The sequence below is a fragment of the Lepus europaeus genome, chromosome 19, assembly GCF_033115175.1.
Source record: "Lepus europaeus isolate LE1 chromosome 19, mLepTim1.pri, whole genome shotgun sequence".
Classification (NCBI taxonomy): Eukaryota; Metazoa; Chordata; class Mammalia; order Lagomorpha; family Leporidae; genus Lepus; species Lepus europaeus.
In genome coordinates, this window is record NC_084845.1 from 2406706 (window position 1) to 2425973 (window position 19268).

The following is a 19268-nucleotide window of genomic DNA, read 5'->3' on the forward strand; positions in this document are numbered from 1 at the left end:
TTAACTCAAAATGGATTGTGGGCTTAGGTTTGTTTCAGTACTAGCCCGTGAAAAATCAAACAAGGCTTTCTTATTATAATTGATGGTGAAATAAATGGTGCCTCTTCTGCCCGAAGATTCCATGATTTATCTCTACGACTCAAGATTCTGCACTTAGGAAATTCTATTAAACTTGGATATGGTAGGCAGACATCTACCGGTGATTACTCATTTAAGGACAAATGTTTTACTGCAAATCAAAATACACTTTGATTCACCTTGTGACTACCAACCCTCATAGAGGGTTCTACAAACAGAAGAAATTTACGAGAAAACAGAAAGTATTACCACCTGGCTTCTTCAGGTTACAGATACCCAATCTCTTCATATGTCTGTGAAATACGGGGGAAAAAAACCTAGAACTTTGATGTCTTACCTCGCATAGGGTTTTAGCTTGAAAAAGAAACAGGAAAAAAAGAGACCAAAAAAAGAGACAAACACGCAAAAGGAAGAAGCAATTATTTCAACACTCACACAAAACCAAGTACAATGTAAACTCCGTACACGGAGGACTATTTCCCAGTATTGACGGCCGTAACCGTCTCCGGGCCCTCACGGCTCCCCCCCCCACGGCGGGATGCGCGTCTACCCAGCGTGGGCTCCGTCACGCCGGAGAGTTCTGTCAGCGCCCCGGCGGCGACAGCGAGCACACCCGGCGCCGGACCCCAGCCGCGGGCTCGCCGCCGCGCCCCTGCGCATGCGCCACCGCTGCCCGACCACCAGGCCCAGCGGATCCCGGGGGTCGGAGCGGCGTCCCGTGGGCGGCAGAGGTGGCGACGCGCGGGTCGGACGACCCGAGAGCTCGGGCTCAGGTCTGAAGACGACTCGCAGGCGAGACGCGGGACCCAGCGGCGGTCCCGGCGCCCCGTGGCTAGCAGTCCCAGAATGCTCTGCGCCGCGCCGGCCCGGACCTTGGACTCCATTTCCCGGCGGCCCCTGCGGCTGCCTGCCCGAGCGCCCAGGCACCTTTGTGAGCGCGGCCGGCGGCTGGAGATCGAGCCCCGGCCCCGGCCCTCTTCTCCGCGCACTTTGCGGACCCGGAGGGAGGAGTCGGTGAGGAGGGCGGGGGCGGGCGGGCACCTGGGCAGCCCCACCCCCACCCCCGGGACGGGGCTGGCGCCGGAAACGGGCACCGGGGGCGGCCGAGCCGCCGTGTGGGAGAATGTGTGTGACCTTGTGGGACAGCGTGTGTGGCCGTGCGGGGCCTCGTGCAGCGCCGTGAGACCGTGTGGCAGCGTGGGACGGTGTGGGAGGAACCTGTGAGGGTGCAGGGTCGTCCTACCGTGTGTCCCGGGGCCTGTGACCGTGTCTGCGAGGCGGCGGGTGAAGCCATGTCGTCGTGTGTGGGCAGTGTGAGGGGTGTGTGGCTGAGACTGGGCGTCCGGATCCCCAGACCCGGGATGCTTCTGCGACTCCCTTTTCAAGGCAGTGTGGTCCGGTGGAAGAGAACTCGGGACTCAGAAGTTGGGATGGCTGTTCGCACGGGCAGCCGCTCCCGCCCCTTTCCTCTCCCTGAGAAGTCCAGGTGGATTTCCAGTTAGAGTTGCACAAGCCAGGAACAGATCCGGCCTGTCCTACTCCTGGACATGGGCCCCTCTGGTTCTCCAAGGCATTCGCTCTGTGGCTTTTTCTCCTGTCCTTGCAAAAAGGGTAGGGACAAACGCCCTGTCAACATCACCGCCTGGTGAAGACTAACAAGCCAGACTTGGTTTCCACTTTGGTTAATTATATATTACCATGACACCTCAGGTAATTTCACCAACAGTCTTCCTGTGTGAAAGTTTGCAAAACCCTTAGTTGATAATGCCATTCCGTAATTACGTTACTGTTTATAAATAGACAACCTATGCACAGAAAATGTATATTCTTGAGATCTAAAGCATTAGGAAACATAAACTTTATATATTAATTACTTCTTCAGTGACACATAGATCTGCTTCTGCGGTGGGGAGAGAAACGGAAGGAGAAGGAAAGGAGCTACAGGAGGCTCGTGATGCTGGGAGCTGCAGGAAAGGCCTGGTGTTTTATGGTTTGTTCCCTTTCCCAGCTGTTTCTCAGGATTCTTCCCTTCTCCACAGAGGAGCCTGAAGAAGGAGGACCGAAGAACTGTCATAAATTCTTAGTCTTAAAGCCATGTCCAAGGTAAGGACGCATTTCTTTTCTCCGAGTTGCCCTTTCACTTTTCAGGTTATGTGAACATTTTGCTTTTCTTTCCAAATTCCCCAGCCTAACAAAGTCCATTTATTGAGTAAACTGCTCTTCACGTCTTCCATTCCACTAAAAGGAAGTGCTAAAAAGTCCAGTGATCTTTTTTCTCCCAGCCAGCATTTTATCTTCATTCAAGAAATAGTTCAACACTTTGTGTGAGTTCAGTGTTTTGTCAGGCAGGTACATACTCCTGTGTGAAACAAAAGGCTTCACTGTGAGGACTTTATTCATTGTGGGTGAGGGGTGTATTCAGTTGTGACTGCTAGCAGAGGGCTTTTCCAGAGATCTGGATTTGAAAGGAAGGCAAGAAAGCGATGTGGGTAGTGTTTTTTTGTTTGTTTGTTTGTTAAGATTTATCTATTTTGCAAGTCAGAGTTAGAGAGAGAGGGAGATATATATGGAGAGAGATCTTCCATCCACTGATTGACTCCTCAAATGACTGCAACAGCCAGTGCTGGGCCAGGCCAAAGCCAGGAGCTTCTTCTGGGTCTTCCATGTGGATGGTAGGGACCCAAGTACTTGAGCCATCATCCGCTGCTTTCCCAGGTGCATTGGCAGGGAGCTGGATCAGAAGTGGGGCAGCCAGGACACAAACTGGCTCCCATATGGGATGCGGGCATTGCAGGCTTTACCAGCTATGCTACAGTGCCAGCCCCCTTATTGCACAGTCTTCATCATATCATAGGCAGAGTCTCGTGCTCAGTATGATTTTGAGGAACGGGATGTGTTGAGTCTTGAGTATTAAAGTGTGAATCAGCTAGGAGAGATGTTTTCTACATGCTCTGAGCTTTGATGAGTAAATTTCCAGGGGAGTAGTGATGTACCATTTAAGGGACATTCTGAGCAGCAGGCTACAGCTCTGATATTCTATGTCATCCAATTAAGATTAGTAGGATTAATATCAGAAAATAGAAGAACTTTTTTGAAAAATATACAGTCCCATGTTTTTAAAAAGCTACATAAATCCATAACAAAACATCAAAAATACATGGAATAGGAACCAGAAGAAATGAACCAAAAGAGCATATAATGTCCAGAAATAAATACAAGTATAAGAAAGGAAAATATTTATTCACTCACTGCATATGGTTATTAAAGACTGTGTACTAAGTACTGTGGTAGGGGCCAGCACTGTGGCCTAGTGGGTTAAGCTGTTCCTGTGATGCAGGCAGGCCACATGGACACCAGTTTGTGTCCTGGTTGCTCCACTTCCAGGCCAGCTTCCTGCTAATGGCCTAGGAAAAGCAGCAGCAGGTGGCCAAGTGTTTGGGCCCCTGCCACCCACATGGGTTACTTGGATGAAGATCTTGGGCTCCTGGATTTGGTCTGGCCCACCGTTGGCCATTGGGGCCATCTGGGGAGTGAACCAGTTATCTCTCTCTCTCTCCCTCTCTCTCTGTAAATAAAAAAAAATTTTTTTAAATACTATGGTAAATAGGCTGGCGCCGCAGCTCACTAGGCTAATCCTCCGCCTGCGGTGATGGTACTCCGGGTTCTGGTCCCGGTTGGGGCACCGGTCCTGTCCCGGTTGCTCCTCTTCCAGTCCAGCTCTCTGCTGTGGCCTGGGAAGGTAGTGGAGGATGGCCCAAGTGCTTGGGCCCCTGCACCCGCATGGAAGACAGGGAGGAAGCACCTGGCTCCTGGCTTCGGATTGGCGCAACGCGCTGGCTGTAGCAGCCATTTGAGGGGTAAACCAATGAAAGGAAGATCTTTCTCTCTGTCTCTCTCTCTCTCTCTCACTGTCTAACTCTGCCTGTCCAAAAAAAAAAAAAAAGAAGAAGAACAGTACTATGGTAAATAGACAGTTGTTGTCTTCATAGAATTTAATATCTACTAACTTGCTTATTATATGATAACGTACTGATACTATTTTAAATCAGTGGGGAAGGAATGGGTTATTCATTTAGAGAAAAACAGCTTTTCTCACACCTATAAACGCCTAGTTAAAATATACAGAATGATTGTAAAGAAGAAAGTCAGATGCAGAAATCAGCTAGGGGGCCGGCGCCATGGCTCACTTGGTTAATCCTCCGCTTGCAGCACCAGCATCCCATATGGGCGCCGGATTCTGTCCCGGTTGCCCCTCTTCCAGTCCAGCTCTCTGCTGTGGCCCAGGAAGGCAGTGGAAGATGGCCCAGGTGCTTGGGCCCCTGCACCTGCATGGGAGACCAGGAGGAAGCACCTGACTCCTGGCTTTGGATTGGCGCAGCGCGCCGGCCTTAGCAGCCATTTGGGGGTGAACCAACGGAAGGAAGATCTTTCTCTCTGTCTCTCTCACTGTCTAACTCTGCCTGTCAAATAAAAAAGAAAGAAAGAAAGAAAGAAAGAAAGAAATCAGCTAGAACAACACTGTCCAATAGAATTTCCTACGATGATTGATGATAGAAATGTTTTATATTTGCACTGTCCAATCCAGTAGCCATTAGCCACATGTGGCTTTGAACACTTGTGTATGCTAGCCTGACTGAGGAACTGAATTTTCCATGTAGATTAATTTAGATTTAAATAGTTTTGTGTGACTAGTAGCTACTGTATCTGCACAGATTTAGGCTCATAAAATGAAAAGGCCAGGAGGAAGATTATGGATGATCTTATCCGAGTTACTCATTTTACAGATGAGGAAAAAGAGGTAAAGGAAGGAAAGGGATATGTCTGTGTTACTAGTTAGTGACTGAGTCAGATTTAAGAAGTTGTAAAATACTTTGAGGGTTAGTAGCATAGATGATGGTTAGAGATTTGAAGAGAGTAGTAGAAAATAATGAAGGACATTGGAGAAACTCTGCTGGGGGCCATCATTTCACTTCCCAGGAACTTCATCAGCTTTCTGTCTTACTGGGAATGAAATGCTGTATCCTTCCTGTAGCCTATAAAATCCTATGGAAGTGTTGGAGTTTCTGTCCAATTGATAATCGGCAGTGCCCTTTCCTGTTTGACACAGGTTTTGTCTTTTCAGACCCAACTCATGTTTCCATCCTTTCTCAAAGGCCTTTCTCAGATTGTTCTGCTTTCAGAAGTGTTTTAGAGATGTTTCAGTAGTTCAGCTTTTCAAACAGCTAATGCATGCAACTATTTCTTGGAACTATACTCTTCTGCCCCTGATGGATAGTTGCCACTTTTAGAAACATTTATTTATTTTATTTATTTGAAAGGTAGTCAGATAGAGATCTCCCATCATGGGAGATGGGCCAAACTGAAATGAGGAACCATGAACCAAAATTGGGTCTTTCACATGGGTGGCAGGGATTCAACCACTTGTGCCATAACCTGCTGCCTCCTACCATGTGCATGAGCAGGAAACTAGAATCAGGAGTGGAGCCAGGCACTCTGATATAGGATGCAGCATCCCAAGTAGTATCTTAACTACTATGCCAACTACCTGCCCCACCTCCTTAGCATTTTTTACATTGCTCAGACACTAGCAATTCAAATATTGACTCATTTTTCATTAAAATTCTTTCTGCCTAAGATGACCAGTATATTTGAATATACCTTCAAAAGGAAGACTCTGCAAAGAGTCATATAAAAGTAGGGGTAACAGTGGGGGATCTGTCACTCAACTTGCTTTTTTAACGCATACATCTGTGTAAGTCATAGTTTTGCAAAATCACTTGTTTACTATGCCTATTACATATATTTAATGTTAGAAAGTCAACATTATAAGCATCAAGTATATTTACATATAACCCTATTGATATCACCAGAACACTGACCATTCTGTTGTACAGCTGGGAAAAATACCAGTTTAGACTGCTTACATCTTAGAAGGTTTAACTCGTGACCTGCCCCCACACTCTTTCTTTACTGCCCATTGTGTCTTGATTTCCCTATACTGAAAAATGCTCTGGCAATTCATTTGAATAATGGATTATTTTATTCTTGATTGTTTACAGTGATGGGTTATTGCACTATTTTGTAATTGTATATGTTCTATTTTCTCCACCAGTAGAAATTATCTCTGAAATGGTACACTTCCTATGACAAAATATCAAAACTAAGCATAGAGAAGACATCTAATAATTACTTGTCATATGTTGATAAAACCCAAGATGCCATCAGATAATTTCACTCTATGTACTATTTCTCTCTACAAGTGCAGTCAGTATGACTCTTCGGCCTAGGCTTATGTGAGGATCTGAACCGTAACTGAGCCAGAACATGTTTATGTTATTTCAGGATTTGGTGACATTTGGGGATGTGGCTGTAAACTTTACTCAAGAGGAATGGGAATGGCTGAACCCCGCTCAGCGGAACTTGTATAGGAAGGTGATGTTGGAGAACTACAGGAGCCTAGCCTCACTAGGTGAGAGGATTGCCCTGCAACTTTCAGTGCTATAGCTGGGAAGCCTCTGTATGCTTTACTGCAATCTCTCTTTCTTGTGGTCCCCAGAATAGGTTGAGTTTTATAGAATTGGTAAGCTTTATTAGACTATTTTCTGCAACTTCATCTTCCCTAGTCTTCAGAATACTTTCTCTCTTCGTTCTTTTTGTTAACTTCCTCTTGTAATGCCCTACTTTCCTAATGTCTGACTGCTCTTGATTTGGACACATGGCTCATTCTCCCTTCATTTCTTCTACACAGGAGTCTCTGCTAAGCCAGATGTGATCTCATTATTGGAGCAAGGAAAAGAACCCTGGATGGTGAAGGAGGGAACAAGAGGCACATGCCCTGGTGAGTGAAAGTGAACTAGTGAAGTGGAAGCCATTTCCTGGAAAAAGCTCAGGTATTCTGAAAAGTTCCAGCTTATAATTGTTTCTTCCTGAAAGATTTTATTAAAAGCTCAAGGCCTGGGAAGAAACATTGAGGTAATTTTAGCATGAGCTCCCCTAATTTATTCTCTGTGTATTTTATTTCCTAAGTTACTGTCGTCTCTGATGACCCATTTTTTCATTCTCTGGGTCCTGTGTTACTCATTCCTTTTAGATTCAAAGATTAAGGCATTTACTTATTCACATATTCTTTTGCCAAGATTATTCAGAGATTTCTAAACCATCAAGATAAAAAAGGTGTTTCTAGTTTTATTTTCAGGACTGGGTAACTGGAAGGTGATAGCACTTAATAGAAATAATCAGAATAAAATGATAGGAGGAAAGATGATGAATTTACTAGGAAACATGAGAGATTTATTTTTATGAGATGGGGAGATTCCCAAGGGAAGAAATGCAATATGCTATTGGGTTGCAAAACAGAGGCTCAGAAAAAAAAGTGTGATTTAAAGATATTGATGTGAGGCCGGCACTGCAGCTCAATAGGCTAATCCTCCGCCTATGGCGCTGGCACACCGGGTTCTAGTCCCGGTCGGGGCGCCGGATTCTGTCCTGGTTGCCCCTCTTCCAGGCCAGCTCTCTGCTATGGCCCAGGAGTGCAGTGGAGGATGATCCAAGTCCTTGGGCCCTACACCCGCATGGGAGACCAGGAGAAGCACCTGGCTCCTGGCTTCGGATCAGCGTGATGCGCCGGCTGTGGCGGCCATTGGAGGGTGAACCAACGGCAAAAGGAAAACCTTTCTCTCTGTCTCTCTCTCACTGTCCACTCTGCCTGTCAAAAATAAATAAATAAAATAAAATAAAATAAATAAATAAAGATATCAGTGTGAGTGAGCGATCACCCGTCTTAAGAGTTTGCGAGACAAAGCCTGATGCTTAGGCGTTTATGGGGAAATGGGTCTTTGAAAACTTTCTCAGTGTTCTCTAGAGTTTATGGCTTTGGTTAAATGCTATATTTTTCTAGGTAATTATCCTATTCATTTGGTTATCATATTTCCATGAACTTGGGCAAAGTAACCTATAATTTTTATTTCTTTTATATCTATAATGGTTTCCAATTTTAATTTATTTTATATAATCTATTTTAGAAGAATATATTTATTGGGTTTGCCTGTCATAAATCATTTTTTATTTTTTAAGACTCAGCTTACAGATTTATCTATTAGTGCTTCCATTCTTTCTTTTCCAATTCACTATTTTGGCTTTTCTCTTAACTAATTCTTCAAATTTTATTTTGCTCTCCATGTTGCTAAAATGAAACCTTAATCTATTCTTTTCATCCTCTCTTAAGTAATGAAATTACTAAGTATTACTAATTTTCCTCTGAGTTTATCTTCAGCTGTCTTAGAAAAATTCTGATACTACATATCATATATGTAAATTTACATTGTATCTAAGAGTTGTCTAGAATAGAGTTTTCTGGTTTTATTGTATTTTGATCAGATTATCTTACTATATTTGAACAGATAGGATTATTAAAGAATTATTTATACGCAGTAAACTATATCCATATTAATTATACAATTTGATGAGTTATGACATTTGCATACACCCCTGAAATCATTACAGACAAGATACAGCATTTCCATCATAACATAACATTGCTTGTCTCTTTGCAGTCCATCTTCTTTTCCACACCTAGTTCCAAACACTAATCTGAATCTTGTTATTTTAGATTAGTTTGCATTAAAACTAAGGGGAAGCACGTAGTATCTATTCTGCTATATTTGGCTTATTCCACTCAGCATAATTACTTTGAAATTCATCTGTATTGTGGCATGTATGCAAGTTGAGCTGTATTATGCTAAATAGTATCCATTCACAACAAAATGTTTTATACATCCACTAACCTGGGGACATTTAGGTTGTTTCCAGTTTTTGGCTATTATAAAGCAAACTGCTATGAAGTATGCAGAGGACGTTGTGTGAACCTTCGTATTCATTTATTTTGAGTGAATAACCAAGAGTGGAAGAACTAGTCATATTAAGCATATGTTTACTATTTTAAGAAACTGTCAGATAGTCTTCCAGAGGGATTGTAACATATATTCATTCCCTCTAGCAGTATATGAGAATTCCAGTTGTTTCCAAATCTTCATCAGATCTTAGTAATTTTCAGTAGTGTTTCTAATTTTAGTCATTCTAGTGGCATATTGTGGTTCTAATATGCGTCTCTGTGATGACTAATAATGTTGAACATCTTTTTTTTTAAGCATATTGGTCATGCATATATCTTCCATAAAGTGTTCGTATCTTTTGTCCCAGTTTTATTGGGTTGATAGCCTTCTAATTATTGAGTTGCAAGAGCTGTGTATATAGTTGTACTAAAATTTTTCTTTATTTATTTGAAAGATCTCCCATGTATTGGTGCACTTCCTAAATGCCAACCACAGACAGGGCTGGCCCAGCCCCAAACAGCAGGGACCTCAATCTGGGTCTCCTACGTAGGTGGCAGGGACCCAGCTACTTAAATCATCACCTGCCACCTTTTAGGGTGCATGTCTGCAGTAAGCTGGAATTGAGAGCAGAGTGGGGACTTGAACCAGGAATCTCAAGCAGTGTCTTAACAACTACACCAAATGCCCTGCCCTCCCCGACCTGTAGATAGTCTTAAAAATAAGTCCTCTGTTATTTATATAATGGGATATATGCATGCCAATTGTGACTTGCCTTTTCGTTTTTATGCTGCTCTCTTTTGTAGTGCCAAAGTTTTCCATTTTTAAAAGATTTATTTATTTATCTGAAAGGCAGAGCTAGAGAGAGAGAAAGGTCTTCCATCTTCTGGTTCACTCCCCAGATGACCAAAGGACCCAGGAACTACATCCATGTTTCCCGCAGATATGACAGGGGCCCAAGCAGGAGCCATCTTCTGATGCTTTTTCAGGTGCAGTAGCAGGGAGCTGGATCAGAAGCTCCCTGGCAGGACTTGAACCAGCAACCGAGCACGGGATGATGGCATCCCAAGTGGCTGCCTGACCTGCCGCACCACAACACCAGCCCTGACATTTTTCAAATCCAGTTTATTCATTGATTTTGGTCGGAGCTTCTTTTTCCTATATAGGAAATTCTTGCTACTGACAGGTCACAAAGGTTTTCTTTTAGGAGTTATGTATTTTTAGGTTTTACATACAGTCTGTGATTCATTTTGAGCTAATTTGTGTGTCTTAATATGAGGTAAAGCTTGAGGTTCATTTTTTTCCATGTACATACATATCTGTACAGTTGCCTCTTTACTCCTTGTAGGGACTTTCCTTCCCCATCGTATTGCCTTAGTGCCTTTGCTCAAAATTAGTTGATTGCATTTACATGAGTTTGGTTTTCAACTCTATTCTGTTTCAATGACCTATGTCTGTCTTTCACTACTACCACAGTTTGAATCCAGTAGCTTTATCATAAAAAGGACAATTTGTAAAATTGGTTTGACTATTTTATTTTAGATCATTTGCATTTCATATACATTTCAGATGAAATTCCTCTCTTAGGAATATTTTGTAGTATCCAGTAGAGTGGGCTTATATGTCTTTAAAAAATCTATTCCCAAGTTATTTTATGGTATTTTGAATGCTATTATAAATAGAATTATTTAACATTACATTTTTCCAATAGCTTGCTGCCCAGTATGCAAAAATATTAATTAATTTTAAGACTAACTTTGTATCTTATTACCTTCTGGATTCATTGGGTAGTTGTTCTAATAGTTGCTTTTTTAAAAGATTTATTTATTTATTTGAAAGGCAGAGTTACAGAGAAGGAGGAAGACACACAGAGATCCTATCTGCTGATTCACTCCTCAAATAGCCATAGTGGCCAGGGCTCGGGCAGGCTGAAGCCAGGAGCCTGAAACTCCATCCAGGTCTCCCATGTTTGTTGCAGGAGCCCAGGTACTTCAGCCATCTTCCTCTGCTTTCCAGTGCATTAGCAGGAAGTTGGATCAGAATTGGAGTGTCCACACTCAAACTGGCTCTCTTATGGGGTGTCTGCATTGCAAGCTGTGGTTAAGCACTGTGCCACAACACTGTCCTCCCTAGTAGTTGTTTTGTAGGTTCCTGAGAATTTTTGTCTAAGGCAACCATGCCATCTGCAAATACAGTTTTATTTCTTTACTTATGATCTTTATGACTTCTTTTTCTTTACATATTGCAATGACTAGGACCTCCTGTACAGTGTTGAACAGAGTGGTAAAAGCAGATATACATGTACTCCAGTCTTAAGAGAAGTACATTCTTTCACTATTACATAGATATAAGCTGTAGGTTTTTCTTAGATGTTCTCGATCAGTTTGAAGAAATTCCTTTCTATCCTGGTTTGCTAAGAATTTTTATAATAAATAGGTCAAAAACTATTGAAATCATCATGTGATTTTCATTTAATCTATTAATACAATGAATTACATTGATTTCTAATATTAAACCAACCTTGCATTTCTGAGATTAAACCCTACATGTCAAGATTGTGCTTCTCATATGTTACTGGATTTGATTTGCTGCAGTTTTATTAGGAATTTTGCATTTATGTTCATGTGCTACATTGAGCTGTACGTTTACTTTGGTAATTTCTTTATCTGGTTTTATTATCAAGTAATACCAGTCTTATGAAAACAGGAAATATTTTTCCCTCTTTTATTTTCTGAAAGAGTTTGGATAGAATGGTATTATTTCTTCTTTAAATGTTTGGCAGACATCACCAGTGAAGACATCTGTGCCTAGAATGTTTCTTATGTAATAGGTTTCATAGTTATATAGTTCTTGAGTCAGCTTTGGTAGGCTATATCTTTCAAGAAATTTGTGCTTTCAAGAAATCTGAGGCAACGAGTTGCCTAATATGAGTTATAAATAATATTATCTTTTTTTTAACATTTTTTTTTTGACAGGCAGAGTAGATAGAGAGAGAGAAAGGTCTTCCTTTTTGCCGTTGGTTCACCCTCCAGTGGCCGCTGCGGCCGGCGCATCTCACTGATCCAAAGCCAGGAACCAGGTGTTTCTCCTGGTCTCCCATGCGGGTGCAGGGCCCAAGCACTTGGGCCATCCTCCACTGCCTTCCCGGGCCATAGCAGAGAGCTGGCCTGGAAGAGGGGCAACCGGGATAGAATCCAGTGCCCCAACCGAGACTAAAACCCGGTGTGCCGGCACCGCAAGGTGGAGGATTAGCCTGTTAAGCCACGGTGCCGGCCAATAATATTATCTTTTCAATGTCTGTGGGATGTTTAATGATAACTCCTCTTTCAGATCTAATGTTGCTGATATCTGTTCCAAGCAAAAAGACTTGGTCAATGATCTCTTCAAAGAAGATTTGGCTTCATCTTCTTTTTGTTTTCTCCTAAGTGATTTTCTCTTCTTAACTTTTTTGTTTCTGTCTACTTTCTTTGTCTTTGTTTCAGTCTTTTCCTGACTTCTTTTTTCCAAAGATTTTTAAAGGCACACTGAAAGAAAGAGAGGGAGAGAGAGATTTTCTGTCTGCTGGTTCACTCCCCAAATGGCCATAAGAGCCCTGGGATGGGCCAAGCTGCAGCCAGGAGCCAAGAACTCCATCCAGATCTCCCTCATTGGTGGCAGGGGACCAAGCACCTGCGCCATCATGTGCTTCTTTCCCAGGTGCTTTAGCAGGCAGCTGGATTGGAAGCCAAGCAGCCAGGACTGGAATTAGCACTGTGAGGTGGGATGCTGGCGTTGCAGGTGGCTGCTTAAACTTCATATGACACCAACCCTTTTCTTCACTTGCTTGGTGATGCCTTAGATTATTGATTTTCAGAGTTTAAGTTTTTTTTTCAATATAAGTATTTTAAAACTATAGATTTTCCTTTAAGAACTGTTTTAGGTGGGTAGGATTTAAGGAAAATAAATTATTTTTTGAAAAAGAACAGTTTTTAACTGTATCCCACAAGTTTTGATGTGTTGTACTGTCATTATTGATCAATTCAAAGTATTTTGTAATTTCTCTTGTTATACTCTTTAGCTCATAGATTATATAGAAATATGTATTTCAATTCCAAGAGATTTCAAGTTTATTAGACCTCACTATTGATTTTTAATTTAATTCTGTTGAGGTTAGAAAACATACTTTTTATGATTCCAGGATTTTCATTTTCTTGAGACTTGATCTATTTTGCCCAGCATGTGGTTGTCTTACTGAAGGCACCATGTGCACTTGAATGCAAGTTGCACCACTGTTGGGTATAGTGTTCTATAAATATATTAGATCAAGGTAGTTAATCCTGTTGAGATTCTCTAGGTATTAACTAATTTTTGTCTAGTTTTTGTCAGTTGCTGAGCAAAGCATATTAAAATCATTCATTAGGATTATGCAATTGCCTATTTTTTTTTTAAAGATTTACTTATTTATTTGAAAGAGTTACACAGAGGAGAGGCAGAGAGAGAAAGACAGTGAGCGCCTTCCATCTGCTGGTTTACTCCCCAATTGGCCTTAACGGCTAGAGCTGCACTCATCTAAAGCCAGGAGCCAGGAGCTTCCTCCGGGTCTCCCATGTTGGGTGCAGGGGTCCAAGGATCTGGGCCATCCTCCACTGCTTTCCCAGGCCATAGAAGAAAGCTGGATCAGAAGTGGAGCAGCTGGGACTAGAACCGGCGCCCATAAGGGATGCCAGCACTGCAGGCAGCAACTTTACCTGCTATGCCACAGCACCAGCCCCGCCTATTTCTTATAACCATTTTGTTTTATGTATTTGAGGCTTTCTATTAGCCACCTACACACTTCTGGTTATTATGTCTTCCTGAGGAATTGATCTATTTATAATTATGACATGACTCTCTTAATCTTTGGTAATACTCTATTTGAAGTCTATTTTATCTAATATGAATATAGTCTTGTACCCTTCTTACACTTAACTGTTTTAATGTTACAGCTTTCTCCAGTTACCATATCCTTATAGTTAATGTTTTCTGTAGGCAGCATATGGCCTGGCTTTCCTTTCTTATCAGTTCTTTCAAAGTTGGCCTTTTCTTGGATGTGTATGCCATGAATATTTAATATAATCATTCACATAATTTTATTTGAGTCCATCATTCAGTTTTTTCTTTGCTCTTTATTTTTGTGGCTTTGTTCCCACTTTCCTGTATTCTTTGTGGTTGTCTGAATATTTTTTTAGAATTCTACCTCAATTTATATGATGGATTCTTACCCCTCTTCTGATCTAATTAACCAGAAACTGCAAAGGTCAGCAATCTGTAATTCTGATACTCTAAAACTTGAGAATCATGGCTATAATTATTGTAATATTACAGCATGAATGGTTCTATCTAAGATGAATTAATATAATAAAGACCATACCTGCATTTTTACTTTCTTATCATACTTTTATAAATTTGCTTCTGGGTTTAATTAGATTCAGTGCACCCTGTCATTCACTTCATATTCCCTGCCCAAAGAGCTCTAGGATTTCATCTGCATGTTGACCTTCTTTTGAGGTATTCTTGAAAGTGATTTGTAATTATTTATTTAGAGGGAGGGTAGAGTTTAGAAGGGCATTGAGATAGGGCATCAAGAGTTAGCAGCTTCAATTCAAGTATTCTGTCTTTAGATTTTTCTTCCTACCAATTCTGGCTATCTAACTAGTTCATATGTCCAGTACAGTGGTGGTTTTATACTTGATTTAAGCCATTTACCCCATTCATGTAAGCAGATGATTCTAATGAGAGGATGAATTAGTGTTCTATATCATGTATTCTTGATTCATTAAATTGTTAAATACCTTCTATCTGCCAAGCCTAACTTAGGCAATGGGTATCCTTAAGTTAAAAAAAAAATAAAATAAAAAACAAGTCTTACATGTGAAAGTTTACATTCTAGTGAGGATACAAGAGTAAATTAAAATGTAATATAATATTAAGTAACAAATTAAGTACTATGAAGAGCAAGATAGGAAAACAAGTCGGGTGTAATATTTTATCTTAGATGGTCGAAAAGGCCATAATGAATACGTAATATGTGAGCAGAACCTCAAGTGAAGAAATGTATTGAAAGAATGGGTCCAGCAGATATCTGGGGGATATGTTTTGTAGACAGAGAAACAGCAAGTGTGCTACTTTTAACATCTGAAAAGTGCTAACCCTTATAGCTGAAGAGGAATAGGCAAGCGAGAGATGAATGAAAGATGAGGTCAGGGCTGGTGTTGTGGTGCAGCAAGTTAGGGTACATCCTGCAATGCTGGATCCTTCATGGGAATGCTGGTTCAAATCCTGGCAGCTCTGCTTCTGATCCAGCTCCCTGCTAATGTGCCGGGGAAGGCAGTGGAAGATGGCCCAAGTCCTTAAATTTATTTTATTTATTTGAAAGACAGAGTTACAGAGAGAGAGACAGAGAGGTCCTCCATCCACTGGTTCACTCCCCAGATGGTTGCAACATCTAAGCCAGGAGCCAGGAGCCTCCTCTGGGCCTCCCATGCGAGTACAGGGGCCCAAGGACTTGGGCCATCCTCTACTGCTATCCCAGGCCACAGCAAAGAGCTGGATTGGAAGAGTTGCAGCTGGAACTAGAACCGGTGCCCACAAGGGATGCCAGTGCCTCAGGCCAGGGCCTTAACCTGCTGCGCCACAGCACTGGCCCCAAAATACTACCTTTCACATACCTAAATAAAAAATAAAATGGGAGGTTGCTGTTGTGGCTTAGCAGATAAGGCTGCAGCCTACAATGCCCACAGCCTATATGGGCTCTGGTTCATATCCCAGCTGCTCCACTTCTAATGCAGCTCCCTGCTAACGCATGTGAGAAAAGCAGCAGCAGATGGCCCATGGGGAGACCTGGAAGAAGCTTCTTAGCTTCTGGCTTCAGCCTGGCTCAGCCCAGGCCATTCTGGTCATCTAAGGAATGAGCCAATGGATGGAAGATCTCTTTTTCTCGGCTTCTCTGTCTCCCTCTCTCTGTAACTCTGACTTTGAAATAAAAATAAATCTCTACAAAAAGAAAAAAAAAAAAAAAGGTCAGAGAATACCAAATCATTGTCATTTTGTAAACCTTGACAAGAATTTTGCTATTATAATGTGTTGGCAACCACTTGAGCCAAAGAATGATGTGACCCAATTTGGGAATGGAATGGGAAAGCCAGAGTAAAGCCTGAGTAAGTTGATAAAAGCAAGCAGCTTGATACAAAGTTATTTTTTATGAGGGCAATTTAGCTTCAGGGATCAACTGAAATTTTACATTTAAGTGGAACTTAGCACCTAGAAAAGGTTTTTAGGAAGACTTTCTTTTCTAACTGCAAAAGTTTCACCATAGAGTCTCATGAGCATCCTAAGGCCATCTGGTGTATCTTTAGGTATAGGTATCCAATGGAGGTTTTTAAAGCTAAATTATCCATATTTTAAAATTGGCTTTATAAAGATAATTCAGCTTGAATGCAGGATAACCTGCAGCAAAGGAGGAATGATGTTGAGGATAAAATAATGTGATTTTAGATGACTTCTCAAATGTTTTCTGACATGTACCTTACTGGTTTTACATGATTATTTCCTTAATCAACTATTTGCATTCTCATTGGTTATAACTTCATACTTTTTAGATTGTATTAAGAGCTATTAAATCCTTGAACTTCACATGTACTTTATTCACTCACTTTTATTTTAGAAGTTTATTATATTATAATCAATAAATATAAAATGTTTTGATATCTTTTAGATTGGGAGTATGTATTTGAAAGCAGTGAATTTTCCTCAAATCAAGATATTTTTGAAGACTCATCCAAACTAATGACAATGGGAAGAAGCCATCTTAGTCATAGCCTTGACTGCCGCAGTTTGAAAGAAGATTCTGAAAGTTTGGACTGGTGTAAAAAACATTTGGGAAGTCAGGAGCCACATTCTAGTCAATTGATCATCACTGATAAAGAAATCCTCTCTGAAGATCAAAGTAATAAGTATAATAAATCTTGGCAAACATTCCATCAGGTTGCAATACTAGATATTCAACAGAATTTTCCCACCAAAGAAACAGTACATAAGCATGTGCCACAAAAAAGAAGTTACCGAAAAAAATCTGTTGAAATGAAACACAAGAAAGCCTATGTAGAAAAGAAACTTTTGAAATGTAATGAATGTGAGAAAGTCTTCAACCAGAGTTCATCCCTTACTCTTCATCAGAGAATCCATACTGGAGAGAAACCCTATGCATGTGTTGAATGTGGGAAAACCTTCAGCCAGAGTGCAAACCTAGCTCAACATAAAAGAATACACACTGGGGAGAAACCCTATGAATGTAAAGAATGTAGGAAAGCCTTCAGCCAGAATGCACACCTTGCCCAACACCAGAGAGTTCACACTGGAGAGAAACCTTATCAGTGTAAAGAATGTCAAAAAGCCTTCAGCCAGATTGCACACCTGACTCAACATCAGAGAGTTCATACTGGAGAGAGACCTTTTGAATGTATTGAATGTGGAAAAGCCTTTAGTAATGGTTCATTTCTTGCTCAGCATCAGAGAATTCACACAGGGGAGAAACCTTACGTATGTAATGTGTGTGCAAAAGCCTTTAGCCATCGTGGGTATCTAATTGTACATCAGAGAATTCATACTGGAGAGAGACCCTATGAGTGTAAGGAATGCAGGAAAGCCTTCAGCCAATATGCACATCTTGCACAACATCAGAGAGTTCATACTGGAGAAAAACCCTATGAATGTAAAGTGTGTAGGAAAGCCTTCAGCCAGATTGCATACCTTGATCAACACCAAAGGGTTCATACCGGAGAGAAACCCTATGAATGCATTGAATGTGGGAAGGCCTTTAGCAATAGTTCTTCACTTGCACAACACCAGAGAAGTCACACTGGAGAAAAGCCCTATATGTGTAAGGAATGTAGAAAAACGTTTAGCCAAAATGCAGGCCTTGCTCAGCATCAAAGAATTCATACGGGAGAGAAACCTTATGAATGTAACGTCTGTGGGAAAGCCTTTAGCTATAGTGGATCTCTGACCTTACATCAGAGAATTCATACTGGAGAGAGGCCCTATGAATGTAAAGACTGCAGGAAATCCTTCAGGCAGCGTGCACACCTCGCTCACCACGAGAGAATTCATACTATGGAGTCGTTCTTGACTCTTTCCTCACCTGCCACATCCAATCAGTTACCAAGACCTGTAGGTTTTATCTCTTAAATCTGTTAAGAATCTGACCCCTCTAATCCATTTCCACTTTATCATCCTAGACTAATACATATTAATCTGTTTGATACGGGATATGGAAATAACATTCTACTTGGTCTCTGTACTTTCACAATTCTTTGTCAGTTGTTCACATTGCATCAAACCTATATTTTTAAAAAGTAATTCTGATCATATCATTTCCCTCTTATTAAAATCCGTCAGTGGCATCCCTTAGTTGTAGGTTAAAGCATACATTCCTCAAAATAGCTTAAAGATCCCCAACGTCCTCCAATACCTTTTTGTTGGACTACCTTCTAAATCCCTTTTTCAAGTAAGTATCCATCTTGTTTTCTGGATACTCATCCAAAATTAAGAACTTATTCCAACATCAAATAGATTTTGGTTCCAATCCTTCCTCTTCCATTTTGTAGCCCTCTTATTAAGGGGTCCATTTTGTTCTTTTAAACTTTAATCCTCTTATATTATGGAAATAATAATGGTACTACCTCAAAAGTTAGTGGGAAAGGTAAATAATGCATGTAAACTCAGCAGAGTGCCTAGCATAAAATAATAAATATTAATGTAAAGAAAAAGTTACCATGTATAAAAAGAAGAGCTGATATCTCAGCCACTCACCTGAGAAATAAGCAGCAACTTAGGGTCGGAAAGGTAGGAAGTTTTTTGGTTTTTTTTTTATCGCTAAGGAAAGAAATTGCGAGGAGTTTTGATAAAGAACAGCAGTAACTCTTTTGCAGATAGTGATGAGGATATATGATATAGTACTGATCTTAATTTCCATGATGATATAGGTTAGATGGTGGCTTCTATTTCAAAATGAATATATAGATACTCTATGACTTCATTGACAAGAAAAGCAACCTCATTAGATATTCAACAATTTTAATAAGTGAGACTTTCTTTTAGAACAGGCAGAGTTAACGGAGATGTATTCATTATTAACATGGAAACAAAGGCAAAACAGAAATTTGAAAACTTGAAAAGACAAATAACTAATGAAGAATTTAAAATGAAGTGTAGTTTGACCCCCTTTCCTGGTTCCAGTTGGAAAAAATTGTATCAAACATTTAAATTAGAAGAAGTTTCCAAGGTTCCATAACTACAGGAGAAAAAAAAGCAAAACATTAGGTTAGTACTCGTAAACTGCTGCTC

General features: G+C 40.9%; 1 protein-coding gene across 4 annotated transcripts; it reads left to right on the plus strand.

Annotated features, from left to right (window-relative positions):
* Window positions 1–993: 993 nt before the first annotated feature.
* On the plus strand, window positions 994–18916 carry ZNF583 (zinc finger protein 583). Of its 4 annotated transcripts, none has more exons than XM_062177813.1 (5): window positions 994–1092; window positions 1961–2181; window positions 6421–6547; window positions 6827–6916; window positions 16639–18916. In XM_062177813.1, exons 2-5 carry the CDS (start codon window positions 2173–2175, stop codon window positions 18108–18110), a joined length of 1698 nt encoding a protein of 565 aa, XP_062033797.1. In that variant the 5' UTR covers window positions 994–1092; window positions 1961–2172; the 3' UTR covers window positions 18111–18916. The 4 variants fall into 4 exon arrangements, with proteins under 4 accessions (XP_062033797.1, XP_062033798.1, XP_062033799.1 ...); XM_062177814.1 differs by having other exon boundaries at window positions 2087–2181; XM_062177815.1 differs by having other exon boundaries at window positions 2118–2181.
* Window positions 18917–19268: the final 352 nt, after the last annotated feature.